Source organism: Gossypium raimondii, chromosome 4, assembly GCF_025698545.1.
Source record: "Gossypium raimondii isolate GPD5lz chromosome 4, ASM2569854v1, whole genome shotgun sequence".
Classification (NCBI taxonomy): domain Eukaryota; kingdom Viridiplantae; phylum Streptophyta; class Magnoliopsida; order Malvales; family Malvaceae; genus Gossypium; species Gossypium raimondii.
In genome coordinates, this window is record NC_068568.1 from 44,435,363 (window position 1) to 44,456,289 (window position 20,927).

General features: G+C 30.3%; 1 protein-coding gene, 1 long non-coding RNA gene and 1 pseudogene across 3 annotated transcripts; all 3 read left to right on the top strand.

Moving 5' to 3' along the window:
- Positions 1-1,117: 1,117 nt before the first annotated feature.
- LOC128040592 (uncharacterized) lies at positions 1,118-6,380 on the top strand. 2 transcript variants are annotated; one of them, XR_008195364.1, is made up of 3 exons: positions 1,118-1,361; positions 2,005-3,868; positions 6,293-6,380. It is a non-coding gene; the product is annotated as an uncharacterized LOC128040592 (long non-coding RNA). The 2 variants fall into 2 exon arrangements; XR_008195365.1 differs by having other exon boundaries at positions 1,153-1,242; positions 1,886-3,868.
- A 2,397-nt stretch (positions 6,381-8,777) lies between these two features.
- Positions 8,778-11,849, top strand: LOC105780696 (DEAD-box ATP-dependent RNA helicase 30-like; annotated as a pseudogene).
- Positions 11,850-15,626: 3,777 nt separating this feature from the next.
- Positions 15,627-20,663, top strand: LOC105780062 (uncharacterized). The gene is made up of 5 exons (XM_012604170.2): positions 15,627-15,979; positions 16,403-17,276; positions 19,591-19,994; positions 20,076-20,145; positions 20,373-20,663. The coding sequence occupies exons 2-5, from the start codon at positions 16,498-16,500 to the stop codon at positions 20,434-20,436; spliced, it is 1,317 nt and encodes a 438-aa protein (XP_012459624.1). The 5' UTR covers positions 15,627-15,979; positions 16,403-16,497; the 3' UTR covers positions 20,437-20,663.
- Positions 20,664-20,927: the final 264 nt, after the last annotated feature.

Sequence of the window (20,927 nt, forward strand, 5' to 3'; positions counted from 1 at the left end):
TTTGAGAGTATGGTTTATGGTTTAAGGTTTAATTTTAGGGTTTAAGGTTTTAGGGTTTAAAGGTTTAAAATTTGGTAGTTTAGTTTTAGGTTTTAAGATTTAAGGTTTATTATATAATTATAGTGTTTATGGTTTACATTTAGGGATTAAGGCTTATGATTTGTGTTTAGGGTTTGAGTTTATATTTAGGGTTTTAGGTTTAAGATTTTAGGTTTATAATTTAGGGTTTATAATTTATAATTTAAGGTTTAAAGTTTAGGTTTAGAATTTAGTGTTTAGGTTTTATGTTTGTGGTTTGTAGTTTTAGGGTTTAAGGTTTAGGGTTTAGGGGTTTTATGTTTAGGTTTTATAGTTTTAATTTAGGGTTTAAGGTTTAGAATTTAATTGTTGGGTTTTTTTTTGATTTTAGTTTTAGGGTTTAAGTTTTAGTATTTATAATTTAGGATTTATGGTTTATATTTAGGGTTGATGGTTGGAGTTTAGGGTTTATAATTTAAGTTTATAGGGTTTAGTTTTTATGTTTATGGTTTGTGATTTTGGTTTTAGGGTTTAATGTTTAGTATTGAAGATTTGTGGTTTATATTTTGTGTTTAAAATTAGAGTTTAGGGTTTATGGTTTAGGGTTTAAAGGTTTAAGATTTGGTAGTTTAGTTTTAAGGTTTTAAGATTTTAGGTTTATTGTATTATAGTGTTTATGGTTTAGGGATTAAGGCTTATGATTTGTGTTTAGGGTTTAAGTTTTATTTAGGGTTTTAGGTTTTAGGTTTATAATATATAATTTAAGGTTTAGGGTTTAAAGTTTAGATTTAGTGTTTAGGCTTTATGTTTAAGGTTTGTAGTTTTTAGGTTTAGGGTTTAAGGTTTAGAATTTAATTTTGGGTTTTTGTTTTGATTTTAGTTTTATGGTTTAAGGTTTAAGTTTATAATTTAGGATTTATGGTTTATATTTAGGTTTTTTGGAGTTTAGGGTTTATATTTTGTGTTTAAAATTAGGGTTTAGGGTTTTGGTTTATGATTTAATTATGGTTTGGGGTTTAGAGTTTAGGGTTTATAGATTTTAAGGTCTTAAGGTTTAAGGTTTAGGGTTTATGGTTTAAAGGTTTAGGGTTTAGGGTTTAAAGGTTTATGCTTATGGTTTAGTTTTTCATTAGGGTTTAAGGTTTTAGGGTTTAGAGATTAAGGTTTAAGTTTATTTTTAGGGTTTTAGGTTTAAGGTTTATAATTTATAATTTATAATTTAAGGTTTAAAGTTTAGGTTTACTGTTTAGGTTTTATGTTTAGGGTTTGTAGTTTTAGTTTAGGGTTTAGGGTTTAGTTGGAATTTAATTGTTGGGTTTTTTGTTTTTGATTTTAGTTTTAGGGTTTGTTTAGTATTTATAATTTAGGATTTAAGGTTTATATGTTTTGATGGTTGGAGTTTAGGGTTTATAATTTTATAGGGTTTAGTTTTATGTTTGTTTGTGATTTTGGTTTTAAGGTTTAATGTTTAGTTTAGGATTTATGGTTTTATGTTTTTAGTGTTTAGGGTTTATGGTTTATGATTTTTAGGGTTTAAGGTTTAGGTTTAGTTTTTGTGATTCTATATTTAGGGTTTATAATTCTTGATTTATTACTTATATTTAAGGTTTAGGGATTAGGATTATTCTTTTAGGGTTTATGTTTAATTGTAGGGCTGAAGGTTTATTTTTATGGTTTTAAGGTTTAGGGTTTAGAGTTTACAAATTATGGTTTAGTGTTTAGTGTTTGAGGTTATGGTTTACGATATAATTAGGGTTTATGCTTATATTTTAGGGTTTATGCTTATGGTTTAGTTTTTTATTAGGATTTAATGTTTTAGGGTTTGGGGTTTAAAGTTTAAGTTTATTTTTAGGGTTTTAGGTTTAAGGTTTAAAGTTTAGATTTAGTGTTTAGGTTTTATGTTTAGGGTTTGTAGTTTTAGTTTAGGGTTTAGGGTTTAGTTAAAATTTAATTGTTAGGTTTTTTGTTTTTTATTTTAGTTTTAAGGTTTAAGTTTTAGTATTTATAATTTAGGATTTATGGTTTATATTTAGGGTTGATGGTTGGAGCTTAGGGTTTATAATTTAAGTATAGGGTTTAGTTTTTATGTTTATGGTTTGTGATTTTGGTTTTAGGGTTTAATGTTTAGTATTGAGGATTTTGGTTTATATTTTGTGTTTAAAATTAGGGTTTAAGGTTTATGGTTTATGATTTAAATATATGGTTTAATGTTTAGGTTTAATTTTTGTGATTCTATATTTAGGGTTTATAATTCCTAATTTATTATATATATTTAGTGTTTAGGGTTTAAGATTATAGTTTTAGGGTTTATGTTTAATTATAAGGTTGAAGGTTTATTTTTATGGTTTTAAGGTTTAGGGTTTAGGGTTTTACTTTAAGGTTTAGTGTTTAGTGTTTGAGGTTATGGTTTAGGATATAATTAGGGTTTATGCTTATGGTTTAGTTTTTGTTAGGGTTTAGGGTTTAAAGTTTAGGGTTTGTGTTTAGTGTTTAGGGTTTAACGTTCGAGTTTAGGTTTATTATTTATATATAAGTTTTAGGGTTTCTAGTTTTATCTTAGGTTTTTATTTTAAGGTTTAAGGTTTTGTGTTTCTGTTTATGGTTTATGATATAATGAGGGTTTATGTTTAGGTTTTAAGGTTTTTAATTCTAGTTTTAGGGTTTATATGTATATTTTATTATTTGTGATTAGGGTTTAGTGTTTAAGGTTTAGTTTTTAGGATTTAGGATTTATGGTTTATATTTAAGGTTTATTGTTAAGTTTAGGGTTTATAGTTTATCATTTAGGGTTTAGTTTTTACTGTTTGAGAGTATGGTTTATGGTTTAAGGTTTAATTTTAGGGTTTAAGGTTTTAGAGTTTCAAGGTTTAAGCTTTGGTAGTTTAATTTTAGGGTTTTAAGATTTAGAGTTTATTATATAATTATAGTGTTTATGGTTTACGTTTAGGGATTAAGGCTTATGATTTGTGTTTAGCTTTTGAGTTTATATTTAGGGTTTTAGGTTTAAGATTGATAATTTATAATTTATAATTTAGGGGTTTGTAGTTTTAGTTTAAGGTTTAGGGTTTAGAGTTTAAGGTTGAGAATTTAATTCTAGGGTTTTTATTTGTGATTTTAGTTTTAGGGTTTAAGGTTTAGTATTTATCATTTAGGATTTACGGTTTATATTTAGGGTTGATGGTTTGAGTTTAGGGTTTATAATTTAATTGTAAGGTTTGGTGGTTTAGGGTTTATGATATAATAAGGGTTTATGTTTAGGGTTTAGGGTTTTTAATTCTAGTTTTAGGGTTTATATGTATATTTTATTATTGGTGATTAGGGCTTAAGGTTTATTTTTTAGGATTTAGGATTTATGGTTTATATTTAGGTTTTATTATTTAAGTTTAGGGTTTATAGTTTATCGTTTAGTGTCTAGTTTCTAATGTTTGAGTTCAAGGTTTTTGGTTTAAAGTTTAATTTTAGGGTTTATGGTTTTAGGGTTTAAGATTTGGTAGTTTAGTTTTAGGGTTTTAAGATTTGAGGTTTATTGTATAATTATAGTGTTTATGTTTACATTTAGGGATTAAGGCTTATGATTTGTGTTTAGGGTTTAAGTTTATGTTTAGGGTTTTAGGTTTAAGGTTTATAATTTTAATTAATAATTTAGGGTTTAAAGTTTAGATTTAGTGTTTAGGTTTTATGTTTAGGTTTTATAGTTTTAGTTTAGGGTTTAAGGTTTAGAATTTAATTGTCGTGTTTTTTGTTTCTGATTTTAGTTTTAGGGTTTAAGTTTTAGTATTTATAATTTAGGATTTATGGTTTATATTCAGGGCTGATGGTTGGAGTTTAGGGTTTATAATTTAAGTATAGGGTTTAGTTTTTATGTTTATGGTTTGTGATTTTGGTTTTAGGGTTTAATGTTTAGTATTGGATTTGTGGTTTATATTTTGTGTTTAAAATTAGAGTTTAGGGTTTATGGGTTTTAGGGTTTAAAGGTTTAAGATTTGGTAGTTTAGTTTTAAGGTTTTAAGATTTAAGGTTTATTGTATAACTATAGTGTTTATGATTTAAATTTAGGGATTAAGGCTTATGATTTGTGTTTAGGGTTTAAGTTTTATTTAGGGTTTTAGGTTTTAGGTTTACAATATATAATTTATAATTTAGGGTTTAAAGTTTAGATTTAGTGTTTAGGCTTTATGTTTAAGGTTTGTAGTTTTAGTTTAGGGTTTAGAGTTTAGGGTTTAGAATTTAATTGTTGGGTTTTTTGTTTTTGATTTTAGTTTTAGGGTTTAAGTTTTAGTATTTATAATTTAGGATTTATGGTTTATATTTAGGGTTGATGGTTGGAGTTTAGGGTTTATATTTTGTGTTTAAAATTAGGGTTTAGGGTTTATGGTTTATGATTTAAATATATGGTTTAATGTTTAGGTTTAGAGTTTAGGGTTTATAGGTTTTAGGGTCTTAAGATTTAAGGTTTAGGGTTTAGGGTTTAAGGTTTAAGATTTGGTAGTTTAGTTTTAGGGTTTTAAGATTTAGGGTTTATTGTATAACTATAGTGTTTATGGTTTAAATTTAGGGATTAAGGCTTATGATTTGTGTTTAGGGTTTAAGTTTTTGTTTAGGGGTTTAGGTTTTAGGTTTATAATATATTATTTATAATTTAGGGTTTAAAGTTTAGATTTAGTGTTTAGGTTTGATGCTTAAGGTTTGTAGTTTTAGTTTAGGGTTTACGGTTTTAGGTTTAGAATTTAAATGTTGGGTTTTTTGTTTGTGAGTTTAGTTTTAGGGTTTACGATTTTAGGTTTATAATTTAGGATTTACGGTTTATATTTAGGGTTGATGGTTTGAGTTTAAGGTTTATAGTTTAAGTTTAGGTTTAGGGTTTAGGTTTATGGTTTGTGATTTTGGTTTTAGGGTTTATTGATTTATGGTTATATATGGTTTAATGTTTAGGTTTAGAGTTTAGGGTTTATTTAGATTTTGATTTATGATTTAAATATAGGGTTTAATGTTTAGGTTTAGTTTTGTGATTCTAAATTTAGGGTTTATAATTCTAGATTTATTGTTTATATTTAGGGTTTATGGTTTAGGGTTTAGAATTGTAGTTTTAGAGTTTATGTTTAATTGTAGGGTTTAAGGTTTATTTTATGGTTTTAAGGTTTAGGGTTTATGGTTTATAATTTAAGGTTTAGTGTTTTGTGTTTAGTGTTTGAGGTTATGGTTTAGGATATAGTTAGGGTTTATGTTTATGTTTTAGGGTTTATGTTTATGGTTTAGGTTTTTATTGTGGGTTTAGGTTTAGGGTTTAGGGTTTATGATTTAATTTTAGTGTTTTTGGTTTATATTTATGGTTTATGGTTTAAGTTTAGGGTTTATAATTTGTTTAAGGTTTATGGTTTAGGTTTATGATATAATTAGATTAGTGTTTAGGGTTTATAATTTTAGTTTAAGGTTTAGTGTGTATAGTTTATTATTTGTGATTTAGGTTTAAGGTTTATTTTTAGGATTTGGATTTATGGTTTATTTTAGGGTTTTAGTTTTAAGTTTAGGGTTTTATATTTAGGGTTTAAGAGGTTTTGGTTTTATGTTTATTTTGGTTTATGATTTAGGGTTTAGGGTTTGGTGTTTAGGTTTTAGGGTTTTAAGATTTGAGGTTTATAATTATAGGGTTTATGTTTATTTAGGGATTTTATGATTTGTGTTTAGGGTTTAGTGTTTAAGGTTTAGTTTTAAGATTTAAGATTTATGGTTTATATTTAGGTTTATTGTTTAAGTTTAGGGTTTATAGTTTTTGTTCGATTTTAGGTTTATTTTAGTTTTAGGTTTTAATTTAGGTTTATGGGTTTAGTTTGGAGTTTAGGGTTTATAGTTTAAATTTTAGGTTTAGTTTATGGTTAGTGTTTAAAGGTTTAAGATTTGGTAATTTAGTTTTAGTGTTTTAAGATTTAGGCTTTATTGTATAATTATAGGTTTATGGTTTACATTTTAGGGTTTAAGGCTTAAGTTTGTGTTTAGGGTTATGGATTTTATGTTTAGGGTTTTAGGTTTAAAGTTTAAGGTTTATAATTTATAATTTTAATTTAGGGTTTAAAGTTTAGATTTAGTGTTTAGGTTTGATGCTTAAGGTTTGTAGTTTTAGTTTAGGGTTTACGGTTTTAGGTTTAGAATTTAAATGTTGGGTTTTTTGTTTGTGAGTTTAGTTTTAGGGTTTAAGTTTTAGTGTTTATAATTTAGGATTTACGGTTTATATTTAGGGTTGATGGTTTGAGTTTAAGGTTTATAATTTAAGTATAAGGTTTAGTTTTTATGTTTTTGGTTTGTGATTTTGGTTTTAGGGTTTAATGTTTAGTATTGAGGATTTGTGGTTTATATTTTGTGTTTAAAATTAGGTTTAGGGTTTATGGTTTATGATTTAAATATAGGGTTTAATGTTTAGGTTTAGTTTTGTGATTCTATATTTAGGGTTTATAATTCTAGATTTATTATTTATATAGGGTTTAGTTTTTAGGGTTTAAGATTATAGTTTTAGGGTTTATGTTTAATTGTGGGGTTGAAGGTTTATTTTATGGTTTTAAGGTTTAGGGTTTAGAGTTTTAGATTTAAGGTTTAGTGTTTAGTATTTGAGGTTTATGGTTTACGATATAATTAGGGTTTAGGGTTTAAGTTTAAGTTTAGGATTTAATTGTATGGTTTAGGGTTTATGTTTAGAGTTTAGGGTTTATGTTTAGGTTTATTATTTTATATAAGTTTAAGGTTTATGGTTTTTATTTAAGTTTTAAGGTTTATGTTTAAGGTTTAAGTTTATATTTAGTGTTTAGGTTTTAGGGTTTAGGGTTTGTAGTTTTAGTTTAAGATTTAGGGTTTAGGTTTGTAATACTAGTTTTGGGTTTTGTGTTTTATTTTAGGGTTTAGGGTTTAAGTGTTTAGTATTTATAATTTAGGGTTTATGGTTTATATTTAGGGTTTATGGTTAAAGTTTAGGGTTTATAATTTAAGTATAGGGTTTAGTGTTTATGTTTATGGTTTGTTTAGGGTTTTAGATTTTAAGGTTTAATGTTTAGTGTTTTAGGATTTATGGTTTATATTTATTTTGTTTATGATTTATGATTTTGGGTTTATGGTTTAGATTTTTATGGTTTTAGATTTAGTGTTTAGGGTTTATTTTATATTTAGGGTTTATGATTCTAGATTTATGGTTTATATTTGTTTGTTTAGGTTTAGATGTTTAAGGTTTAGTGTTTATGTTTTGCTATTTTTATTTGTAGTGTTTAGGTTTAGTATTTTAAGGTTTATCATTTAGGGTTTTTTATATTTTGGTTTATAGTTATGTGTTTGAGTTTATGGTTTAAGGTTTATAATTTAGGGTTTATCATTAATGATTTAAGGTTTATGCTTTTGGTTTTGATTTTAGGTTTGTTTAAATATAGGGTTTAGTTTTTGGAGTTTAGGGATTGAGATTTTAGATTTGTTGTTTATGGTTGTGTTTAAGGTTTGCGGTTTTAGGTTTTATGTTTTATGTTTTATGTTTTGGGTTTAATATTTTAAATTTAAGGTTTATATTTTAAAGGTTTATGGTTATGGGTTTGAGTTCAAAGTTTAGTGGTTAGGGTAACATGTTTGAGTTTAAGGTTTATTATTTAGGACTTTATCGTTGCGGTTTAGTGTTTAAGATTTTATGGCTTAGGGTTTAGGCTTATGGTTTATAAGTTTAGGTTTAGGGTTTTGAATTTAAGGTTTAAGATTCATAGTTATTGGGCTTGAAAGTTTAGTGTTTATATGTATTAATTTTAGTGTTTAGACTTAGGTTTTTATTTTTATATTATGGTTTATGCCATTTAGATCGAGCATTTGGTGTTTCAAAAAGTATATGTTTAGCGACACTTTTAGGTTTAAGGTTTATATGTTTTTGGTTTAGCGAGGTTTTGAAAACGCCACTATAGATCGAGCATTAGTGGCGCTTTTTGAAAAACGCCGCTATAGATCGAGCATTAGCGCCACTTTTTGAAAAACGTCGCTATAGGTCGAGCATTATATTGAATTAATTATCATTATAGTTTAGGGTTTATAGTTTAGGGTTTATGGTTTAGGGTTTAAGGTTTAGGCTATATGGTTTAAGGTTTAAGGTTTAAGGTTTAGGAGTTACTATTTTAAGGTTTATGGATTATGGGTTTAGGGATTATGGTTTAAGGGTTGGGGTTTAAGGTTTAAGAGTTAGGGGTCTATGGTTTATGATTCAGGATTTAGAGGATAGGATTCAGGGTTTAGATTAATTAATATTTTAATTTATATATTAAATAATTTCTTATATAATTGTAAAAGAGATAATATTAATTTTAGTATATTAAAATTATGATTATAGTTTAAATTATTTAAGAGATAATAGATAAACTTTATATATATTAAATGGTTTAGGATTTAAGATTTACTTGAGATTTGTTAAATGATGAAATTTTATATAATCAATTAATGCTTTTATATTTAAATATATTTAATCTAAACCATTTGATATATTTAAATATTAGATTTAAAAAAACATTGATAAATAAATAAAAAGTAACAAATTGATATGGATAGGTAACTATCTATTTTAGATAGGACCAAATTATAATAAATAAAATGAAATACAAAAACTAAAAATTATAATTTTATCTAATTCTTTTAAATATTACTTCAAATTTAAAAAATTATTTATTTAAAATTTATATGAAAGATACAATAATTCAATATAAAAATTATAAAAAAGTTGAGCTTTAGGTAAGTAATAGCGGCATTTCGTAAAAAGTTGAACAATAGTGACGTTTTTCTTCCAAACGCTAAAAATTTCAAATGAAATCTTTCTCTTTTTTTCCCTTCTTTTTCACAAAATCGATTCCCCCCATCCCCAGAAATCCCACTTGAAATCTGTTCTTCTTTTTTCCCCATTTTATTTTTCCCAAACCATTTCTCCCCTACCCCGATTCCCTTTATTTTTCCCCTCAATTTCCCCAAATCGACAGCCCTCTATATCTCCGTTGAATCGTATTGTAATGTGTTCGACACCTGAAATCTCTTCTTTTTTCTTGGATCGTATTGTAATGTGTTCGACACAGCGCAGTCCGGGTCTTTCCGTCGCTCCCAAATTCGGAGCTTTCAAAAAAACAAATCTCCCAACTCGGAAACTAGTGTTTTCTATCTTTTAATATTAAAGTCTTCTTTTTTCTTGAAATATCTCTTCTTTGAATCTTTGTTTACGGCCCCAATGACTCCTTACGACCGAAGATATGGCGACCCCCAATCTTACCGTCAACGTAGAAGGTACTTACTCCCGTCTTTCAGATCTATCTTCCCTCTATGATATATTATTTTTGTGATTGCAAAATTCTATCTTTATTTGCAGTGATTTTATGGGCCAACCGCCTCCGGTAGGTCCACCTACTATGGGTCCAGGAATGGCCATGCCGTCCTCTTACCCCCGCAGTGGACAAATTCCTTACGGTGGCCCTCCAACAGCGCACCCTCCGTCTCTTCATGGAAGAGTGCACGGTATATCGAAAGTCCTGCAGTTAAAGAAATGACAGAGCAAGAAGTAATGTTTTATCGTAGAACACGGGACATTACAGTTCAAGGACATGATGTTCCAAAACCGATAAGGATGTTCCGTGATGCCAATTTTCCTGGTATTTATATTTTCCTTCCTATTCATTTTCCTTTTTAAAGTTAAAATTTGGTTTGATCTGAGTTTAATTTTATTTTTAAAATTGTGCATTAGATTACCTTCTTGGGGTGATTGCCAATTTGGGTTTTGTTGAGCCAAATCCAATTCAAGCTCAGGGCTGGCCTATGGCTTTAAAGGGTAAATATCTGATTGGGATTGCTGAGACTGGTTCTGGAAAAACACTGGCATACTTACTGCCGGCATTGCTGCATGTTAATGCACAACTACGATTGGGTTAGTACCATTAATCAGATTATTTTGATTTCAATTATCGGATACAATTGTTCATTTTTGTTTCTATACTTGTATAGTGCATGGTGAGGGTCCCATTGTATTAATATTAGCACCTACGAGGTAGTTGGCTGTTCAAATTCAAGAAGAAGCTGCAAAGTTTGCGAATCATGCTAACATAAGGAGTACTTGCATCTATGGTGGTGCTCCTAAGGGACCACAAATTAGGGATCTTAAAAGAGGTATTCCTAATTTTCTCTTTGAAATGTGAGTACCTTTATGCACTTTGTTACTGCAGTATTGAATTGAAGGTTTTCTATGCTAGGTGTTGAGATTGTAAATGCCACACCTGGTCGACTGATAGATATGCTAGAAGCTCAAAACACAAACTTGAAAAGAGTGACTTACCTTGTTCTGGATGAAGTTGATAGAATGTTGGACATGGGGTTTGAGCCTCAAACAAGAAAGATTGTTTCTCAGGTAGCACTTGTCTTCTTTTGGATTAGTGTCCATTGCCCATTTATAGAAATTTTTTGTATCTAATCAGTTCTTCAAGGTTGAAGCTATAACTTTGTTCCGGATTTAGGCATTCAATTATTGCACAGGTGATCTTTTATATATATGTATATATTGTAGAAAAGATATTAGGCATTCAATTCTGCAAATATCTTAGAATCCGTGTAGTTCAATGATTTAGATATGGAAGGTAGATTAAACTGTGAAGCAGAGAAACTGCTTACATGTTCTGTTTTTTCAGTTTAGAACAAGGCTGCATATTTTAAATCAATTTTGATTCTTTGTGTTTACACTTTTGACCAAATTGCATCTTTTGTTTCTAAGGTTACTGTATTTTAGTTAATTTTATATAGCTGTCTTTTTTTATTTGGACTGTTGGTCTTATTTACTAATCCTAGGCATCACATCCTGTCAAAAGAAAATGGTTTACATGACAATTTTGGCTTTTTCCGTGATCAGATTCGACCTGATAGACAAACATTGTACTGGAGTGCAACGTGGCCTAAAGAAGTTGAATCTTTAGCAAGGCAGTTTTTAAGCAACCCATAAAAGGTTTTGTAAAGAAGTTTCATGGCATCTATGTTTGCACATCCTTTTCTATTTGCTTCATATATATATATATTATATGTTTGATGTGCCTAGATGCTTATTCTAGGATGCCCAAATTCTTATGATGTTCAGGTTATCATTGGATCACCTTATCTGAAAGCAAACCAATTTATTAACCAAGTTGTTGAAGTCATAACAGATCCAGAAAAGTACAACAGGTTTGTCTTTGCAACTTATTCCGGGAAAGTTTTATTTGTATTGTGATATCAAATATTGACCTCTCTCTGGGCAGGCTAATCAAATTGCTGAAGGATCTGATGGATGGGAACCGAATACTAATATTCATGGAGACAAAGAAGGGATGCGACCAAGTTACTAGGCAGCTCAGAATGGATGGATGGCCTGCCCTGTCCATCCATGGTGATAAAAACCAGGCTGAAAGAGATTGGGTGTTGGCTGAATTTAAAAGTGGCAGAAGTCCTATAATGACTGCCACTGATGTGGCTGCACGGGGTCTTGGTAGGATCATTATGTTTTAGGAGTCTTAGCATATTCATGTAGGTCTTGAAATAGTGAAGATAAGTGAGTCTGTCGGCTGCTTTCCAGTTTCTTGAGACAATAATTTGTGGCTTGGGTGCGAGTTGCCATGATGTACATTTATATTTTTGACTGATAGGCATGATCCTCCACTTTAGGGGAGTTACTGGACACAGGGAGCATAGTTTGCTTAAACAGCTGAGGTGGTGATCTATAATTTTTAACATTGTAAGAATATTTTTAACATTGTAACTTTTAACATTTTTGTAAGAATATTTTGAATTATACTTCAGTTATCAATTTATATCATATATCTTTCGTTGAATTTGAAGTATTATTTAGATTTGCTGTTTTTGGTTGGATTTCATGCTACAGGAAGGGTTGTATATGGATGAAAATTGAATGTTACAAACCTACCAAAGTTAGTGGCGTTTTTTCATAAACACCGTTTTGTGATAAAAGTTATTTAGTGGTGTTTGTGATAAAAGCGCCGCTAAAGGTCATGTTCTTTAGCAGCGTTTGTGGGTAAAGTGTCGTTAAAGGTCATGTTCTTTAGCGGCGTTTTTTGTGGCGCTTGTGAAAGCGTCGCAAATAGTTTTAGCAGCGCTTTTAAGTGCCGTTATAGGCAAACGCCGCTAAAAGCCTGTTTGCTGCATGTTTGAGTTTAAGTTTTAGTGTTTACGATTGATGATTTGTTATTCTATTTATGTTTAGGGTTTAGGGTTTGTATTGATAATTCATGATTTTAGATTTAGGGTTTATGGTTTATGTTTTGAGGTTATATGTTAGAGTTTTCGGTTTATGGTTATATTATTTAGGGTTTGGGTTTTTTATTTTTAGTTTAAGGTTAAAGATTCTAATTTTTAATGTTTAGGGTTTATTATTTGAGTGTATAGTTTAGTGTTTAGGGTTTAGGGTTTAAGATTTTAAATGTTTAATGTTTAAGATTTTAGATTTATAGTTTATGGTTTATAATTTAGGGTTTAGGGTTTAGGTTTGAGATTATATATTTAGTGTTCATGGTATATGGTTTAGTGTTTAGGATTTAATGTTATGGGTTTAAAGGTTTAGTGTTTGTGTTTGTTAATTTTAGGGTTTATGGTTTATTATTTATGATTTAGGGCTTATGATTATGGTGTGTGGTTTTAGGTTCTATGTTTTGGGTTCAATGTTTAGTGTTTAAGATTCATGGTTATGGGTTTAAAGGTTTAGTGTTTATATTTATTAATTTTAGGGTTTATGTTTATAAACCTTGATTAAGGTTTAAAGGTATATTGTCATGTTTTTGTGTTTAGGGTTTAGTTTTTATTATTTAAGTTTATGGTTTATGGTTTATGGTTTTAGATTTGGGGTTTTATTTAGGGTTAGAGCTATATTTTTTATTTTAGCGTTTGGGCTTTTAAGTTTTGGTTCATAGTTATATGTTCAAATTTAATTTTGGGTTTAATGTTTTAGGGTCTAGTGTTTAAAGATTTAAGGTTTAGGGTCATGGTTGAAAGTGTTCATGATTATAGGTTCATGTTTAGGATTTATTATTATGGTTTATTGTTTATGGTTTGAGATTCTATATTTATTATTTATGGTTTTGGGTTTAATGTTTGGGGTTTAATGTTTTGGGTTTAATGTTAAGATTTTAGATTTAAGGTTTAAGGTTTAGGGTTTAAGGTTTATGATATTATTTGAGTTTAGGTTTTAAGGTTTTGAGTATTGGGTTTGAGATTCTAGATTTAAGGTTTAGAGTTTAGGGTTGAGGATTTAAGATTCATGGTTATGTATTTAAGGGTTTATTATATATATTTTTAAATTTTAAGGTTATGTTAATAGTTTATGGTTATGCTTTTGAGTTTAGGGTTTAGGGTTTGTGATTCTAGATTTAGTGTTTAGTGTTTTTAGTTTATGTTTTTGAGCTTAGGGTTTAGGGTTTAAGGCTTTGTGTTTAATATTTAGTGTTTTAGGGTTTATGCTCTTTTATTTTTATTCATTGTTAAAGATTCTAGTTTTGGAATTTATGGTTTAGTGTTTAAGTTTAGGGTTTATTATTTAAGTTTTAGGGTTTAATATTTTAGATTTAGTGTTTAAGGTTAAGTGTTTAGGGTTTAGGATTCAATGTTATGGGTTCGAGTTTAGGTTTGGCTTTAAAGTTTTAGGGTTTAGGGTTTATGATTCTATATTTTTGGTTTAGTGTTGATATTATATATTTAGTGTTCATGGTATATGGTTTAGGGTTTAGGATTTAGTGTTATATGTTTGAGTGTTTAGTGTTTATACTTATTAATTCTAGGGTTTTAGTTTTTGGTTTAAGGGTTTAGTGTTTGGTGTTTAAGTTTAGGGTTTGTTGTTTTGGATTTTAGATTCATGGTTTTGTTGTTTTAGTTTTAGGTTATATATTTTAGATTTAGGGTTTGGGCTTCTAATTTTTTGTTTATAGTTATGGGTTCAAAATTAAGTTTGAGTTTAAGGTTTTAGGGTTTTAAGATTTAGAGTTTAAGGTAATGGTTAAAGGTTAATTAAATATATTATAATTTAATGTCTTTAATTATATATATTGTATAATCAATATAAGTTAATTAAATAACTACATAAAATAGAAAAACTAGTTGAATGGATATTATCATTTTTAATGATTTTTATAAATATTGATTTTTATATAAAATAATTTAAATTTTGTAGTTACTAACTTTACAAATGTAAAATAATTACAAAATCTTTATTAAATAAAGGGTAAATTACACCAACAGTTACTTAATTTTGGATTAGCTGACAAAACAGTCACTCAGGTTTCAATTCAGTCACTCAACTTTTGAAAAATACAAAACAGTCACTAACGTTATCAAAAAGTGATAAATCAGTCACTTATTAACATTTTTCGTTACCGTCTTAACGGGACCGCTGATGTGGCAAGTTAAGCTGATGTGGCCAATTAACTTGCCACGTTGACATAGCAATGCATTTAAAATTGGTCTTATTCAGAATTTGGTCATTGTACATTATGAAAACTTAAAAATTAGTTCAATTAAGTATCAATCTTAAATCTTGGAAATTAGTTCAAATATCAATGTTAAATCTTGTCCATTGACCCAAAAATCAGCATTTCAATAAATTGTATGCATGAATTTAGTAAAAATCAACAATTCAATAATTTATATCAAAATTGAGGACTAGCTTTTCAATTTTCGTAAATTATAGGGATGACATTCACAATTAGACCTAAATAGTGACAAATTACACATTTAAACCCTAAATACCTTTGTTCAGAGGATTCGTAGCCAGCGAAATTGGTGAAATTGATGGAGATGGGACTCATGCATTTGGCGCGAAGATGGAACTCAATGGAGCAAAACTCGCACTATCCGTCACTGTCGCAGGCATCATAATCACATAAGAATCGCATCAACATGGCGCGTTGGCTAATGAGAGGGATTAGATCGAGTCGATGGGCGATGAACTTGTCGTTGAAGATAGAAGAGTTAACTTCAATTATGACAAGGTCGATGGCTCTGGTAAGAACCTTGACAATCATGATGTGAGGGAGGGTGTTGGCCATGGAGGCATTGGTATAGTGGAAGCGTAGTCATCTTTGAGTTCCCGGATTTTGACCTTTGGAAATCGCTAGTACGAAGCTACTTCCATTTTCTTTTATTCTTCTCCTCTTCTTCTTTTCTTCTTCTTCTCCATTTCTTCTCTTCTTCTTTTTTTGTTCTTTTTCTACTGCCCAGGGCTCTTAAATGGGGCTGCTTAAATGACAGCCAGCCCATCGTCAAATGTCATGTCACTTTTCCGTTAAATGGGGCTGTTTAGTATTGTTATTTTTTTTGTTAAATTTGTTAGTAAGACATTTTGAAGTAAAAAATACTCACTCTATAACCATATAATTAAAAATTTGATGTTATAATAAACCTAAATTTAATAAAATAATTTTAAAATAGTTAATAATTAGATCTAAATTTTAAAATTTGAAAAGTAAAAAGATTAATTCTTTAAAAATAAAAAGATGGAGACTAAATTCTAAATTTTGGAAGAGAACATGGATTAATGCCACATTCACATTTTAACCTAACTACAAATACCAATCTGATTTTAACTGCTTGAAATTAATAAAAGAAAAGGAATTGACCTCTCCTAATTCTTCTCAATCTCTGTCGGCCATCACCTCTGGCTGGAGGAGAACTCTTTTTTCTCAAAAACCCTTTTGTCCCTTCTGTCCTCAATTAGGAGAAAGAGAAGGAGAAGGAGAAGGAATTTTCTCTTCTTTATGGATAAGAGATGCGGAAGCTGCGGTATTGGATTCGTGACGGACATGGACTTCAACATCAACATGAACACGGTGCTTTACAAACTCAGTTTTCAGCCGCCTTCTGATTTTACTTTCGACCGATTCACGCCTTGGTTTCGCTTATTCTATCTCCCCTAACCCTAGTTCTTCGTTTCCTTCTTATTTATAATTACCAATTCAAGGTATTTGTTATTCTGCCTTCCTGATTTACTTTATATTCCAATTATTTCAGTTTTAGGGTTTCCATATGTTCTTATTTTCAATTGATGTAGATTTGAGTCCTCTAGCACCATAAGATTTGTATGACCGTTGCGTTTGTTTTTCCTTTTGGCGTTCGCCTCTTTTGCTTTCTGTTAGTATTTTCATTCGAAGTAATACTAATGATTAGGGCTTACTTGGGATTTGCTTGTCTTCGAACTTAGGTTTAGGGTTTTAAAGGAAGTCCCTTTCCTTCTCAGCTAAAGGGTTTTTGCTTTATAGCAGAATGGTTATCTTTATATAAACAAAGAACCATAGATTAGTTATGCTGAGTTTCTTAGTGTTCTATAGGTTGTCTGTCGTCTTTTTTTTCAGGTCAAATAACAGTAGGTTGTTTGTTTGTTCAGGTCCCTTCGAGAACTGTTTCCCTACGTTGTGTCAAGTGTTACAAACAGAAGAGGAGGGACGGAACTTGTATTCAACAATTAATACTTGATCATAAATGAATCTTCCCATCAGCTCCCCTTTTAAAAAGATGTCCTCTACGAGAAGTAAAGACAAATCATCGGGCTGGACTGCCTTTGATCTTAAGCAGAGGCAGAAACAAGCTCTGGTACCAGAAACTGAAAATGACCCTTTCCCTCCTGTAGCAATGGCGGCTCTCCATCCCTGCCCAAGCCAGACAAATTGCAATGACCTTTCAGCAAGGTCTTTCTCATCTGTGCTAAAGCCTTCTAGCGATTTTCCAACTTTGAAACAGAATAAGAATTCCATAAAATCAATAAATGTGGGCAAGCCTATTGGAAATGAAGATAAGATAGCTGGGGTAAACAATAATGATTTAGCCCTTAAAAAGCTTAAAGAGATACATTGCTGGGCTGAGAATAGTTTGATTGAGGACATCTTGTTGGCTACCAATAATGATATTCATGAGGCTTCAGCTTTATTGAAACAAATGATGCCCAGGAGCAGCACTGAGGAAATTGATAAAGCAAAAAATAATGAGATGGGATCTGCCATTGCTAATTTTCCAAGCAATGCCAACTGTGACATATGCCTTCCTTCAGGAAAGACAGCTGACCATGTTGGCCAGAGCTCTAAAGCCAATGAAAGAGAGGAAAATCTTAAAATATTGACTGATGTGCATGAGAATAAACTATTTGATGATCATTCTAATATGAAACTGATTCTGGGACAGTTGACATCTATACCTATTGAGCCTGAATGGGAAGAAGATGATGTATACTTGAGCCATCGAAAGGATGCCATAAGGATGATGAGGTATGATTGCTTGGGTTTATATTAAAATGCACACATATAAGGCTTGCCTTTTCATAACTAGAATGACTTGCCACAGATACATGCATGTCCAGTTAACACCTTTGTTATGGCATTTTGGATCATGCATGAATTGTAAAAATGGTGTTACGAATACAACTGTGTGATAAAATGACATGTAATGTTTCTTGCGATTTAAGCTGGACTGTGAACCTACTCTTGCAAGTATGGAAATATTTTCTTAAATAGTTAGGCTTAGGGGAGTTGTTTGACAAAGATCTTTAATTTACAACATCATTGAACATTTGAAGCCCATTTAAATTTTGTTAGCAAACACATAGTGGCATTATCTCTACTTATGAATGTTATGAAAATTTACATGATCTTATTTGTTAGCAAATCATGGTAGAATTGAGAAAAGGATAGTTTTATCTCCTTTTTTGCATTTCCTTGTCTATATAAGTATTTGAGTTATTGAAAAGTCTTTTGAATTATGTAGAAGTGATTCTTCTCTCTATTTTCATTCCTTCTCATATGTATTCACATGTTATTTTTAATGCAATCACATCCATAATTTGGTCTTTTCCTCTCTTTTGCAAACAGTTCTAAACCACTTTCTCACATCTTCAAATATAGGAGTGGCTATTTGGTATAATGGGTCTGATTGGGCTTGGTCATTTTGCATGCCGCCACATAGGTCCTTTAAGATTTAGGTCATTTCAGTTTCAATAGTTCAAGATGCTTTGAATTTCTATTTAGACAAATTCAGGTCGTTGATATTTTTAGATTAAAGAACGTTGAGCTGTGTTTGGGTCGGGTTTGAATATAACTTGCAATTTATATACATAATCAAATTGGAATTTAGTATGAGAAATGAATGAAGTTTTGCTCAATTTAAGTTTGGCTAATTCAAGTTTGGTTAATTTTCGTCCAAACCTTAGAGTCTTGGGATATAACAGTTCTTTCTTTTTTTGGTTTAGTATTGCTTTAAATTTCAGTTTAATATTCCTATAGGTATCCAGTTACGTTGGTTTTGATCTGTTGACATTTTAGGTCAGGTTGGGTTTAGGGTGACTGAATCGTTTATTCAGCTTGGGCTAACTTTTGTCAATTTTGTTCTAATTTACATCTTCATAGTTTTGATCCAGTTATCAAAGTTACCTCAAGCTTGTTTAATTAAAAAATGTCCCTTGTTTAAATCAATCAGTTGATTTTGAGCTTATTTTATGAGTTGGTGAGTGAGTTCGAATTCAATTTTGTAAGAAAACTCTTTCTTCAGGTTATTCATGCTCTCTGACTGATTTAATTGATAAACTGAATAGTATATTTTCTAATTCAGACACACGCACATGCACACATGTAAAACTATTTTGTTTTTACTTTGATAAAAATAATAACAATAGCTAAGTAATAAAACAATACAACTATATTTAGGTAAATATTGTGATCCCTAAATTGTTATCTGGATATGATTTTATCCTTGAGCTTTGAAAATATCAAGTTGGTCTTTTTAGGTTTTAATTTTACATTGATTAAGCCCCTTTCTGACAAATTGCCAATCTTTCTTTAAATTGCCACATAATATTTATACCATGTGTCTGTTGGAATGTATTAGAAGTTCGGGATTAATAGCACTTACAATGATAAAGTTTGACATTAATATCACTTTTTACCCCTCAAAGATTGAGGAGTTCGAATTTAACCTCTGGATCTATTCATCTTTCTCCTGGCAAACTATCAATGCCTCCGTAAATTATGTGGCAATCACAAGTTCAGAATCAAGTTAGTTGGGCTTTAAGGAAAAGGTTTATAAGTTGCTTGAACCCCTTTCCGTTGTACCATATGTGAAAAAATTAGGGTAGGCATGGTGGAACAACTTAATACAATGCTGACGTGGCCGATTTCATCAAGTCTTTGTCATAAAGGTGATGATAGATGACATTGGCACATTTTGAAATGGTTCAAGGAAAAAAAATGCTGTAATTCTAAGGACCACAGATCTAATTTATCCTGTAGATTTATGAACATACCCATACTATCACATTGAAATACAACTAGGAATTTTTTTCATGTATTTTTATAAATAAATTGGAATTTTGAATTTTCTATTATCATTAAGCAATCCTCCTTCCCAAAGTTCAACCCTGAATGTTGTAAGGTTTGGAGTTTATCTGTAGTTATATGCATCTCCTACAGCCCAAAGTATGTCTTGATTTGTATGTTCTTGTTGATACAGGGACATAAAAGCTAAATTTTGTACTTTCTGCTTATGATAGATTCTTGGAATTGGTATTCATGTATTCTACCCACTGAACAGGTCAGCATCTCAACATTCTCGGGCAGCCACTAATGCATTTTTGAGAGGTGACCACTTTTCTGCACAGCAGCACTCTCAAAATGCTAGAGAAGAATGGTTAGCAGCTCAGAGACTTAATGCTAAGGCAGCTAGAGAAATTTTAAGCATCAGAAATAGTGACAATGACTTGTGGAAGCTGGACTTGCATGGTCTTCATGCAGCAGAAGCTGTTCAAGCCTTGCATGAACATCTGAGACGGCTTGAGACACGGGTGTCAGGAGGCTGTTCAGTTTCCCCGAATGGAGTAAAGGCAAATAATGGGATTGTACGTTCTTCATCTGTTGGCACAATTAGTTCTATGGATAAACTGGGTAAACCACAGACTTCGTCTAGGCAGGTACCTGCATCATTAGAAGTTATAACAGGTAATCTTGCGTCATTAAAGAAATACCTATCAGATTAGTCAATGCAGCTGCACTAATGCTTTTATTTTACCACTACCACAGGTGTTGGGAATCATAGTCGTGGACAAGCCGCTCTCCCCACAGCTGTGAGAGGCTTCCTCATCGAAAATGGGTTAGACATTTGATCACTTCCCTTTTATCCCCTTTTGTATGGAGTTTTCACCACACTCACACACCCACCTTCCCAAAGTTTGAAGCACATATTGCAAGAGTTCGGTGCATTTATTGTCTCTTTTTGTCTTATAATAATGGGGCTAAACTAAAACACATGATAAAGTTTCTTCATCTAAGTAATGTTGAAGATGATGGAGATGATGTTTAAGAAAATGTTGTTTGCAGGTATCGCTTTGATGAAACGAGGCCAGGACTGATTACTGTTCGACCCAAATTCCGACGTAGTTGAAGGTTTTGATCGACTGTCGTTTGTAGAATGCAGAGAGATGTATTGACATTCCATAAGAATGTATACCATTTTACTAACGGAAGAGATTGCGTGACAAAATGGGTTGTGCACTAAACTTATAAACCAAAACCTCCTCCGAGTGTTACATACCAATGTGCATTAACAAATATTTAATTAGATTTTTTATGAATTACTTGGATAAGTTTATATATTCTTTGTTTAGTCCATTTTATGTATTTCCAATTTTAAGAGGTGATATATTTTCTTCATTGAAAAGAAAAATCCGCAACTCGAAGAACCCATTCAAAAGAGAATAACCTTAAGTTGCATAAACTTGATAATGTATATATATATATATATATATGAAAGACGACATTAAGTACATTTTTCGTACTAGATAACATCAAAAATTACAATTTATGATTTATTAATTTTCAAATAAGAAACCTCCAACCTTTATCAGCATCATTGTAACGAAAAGCAATATTAGA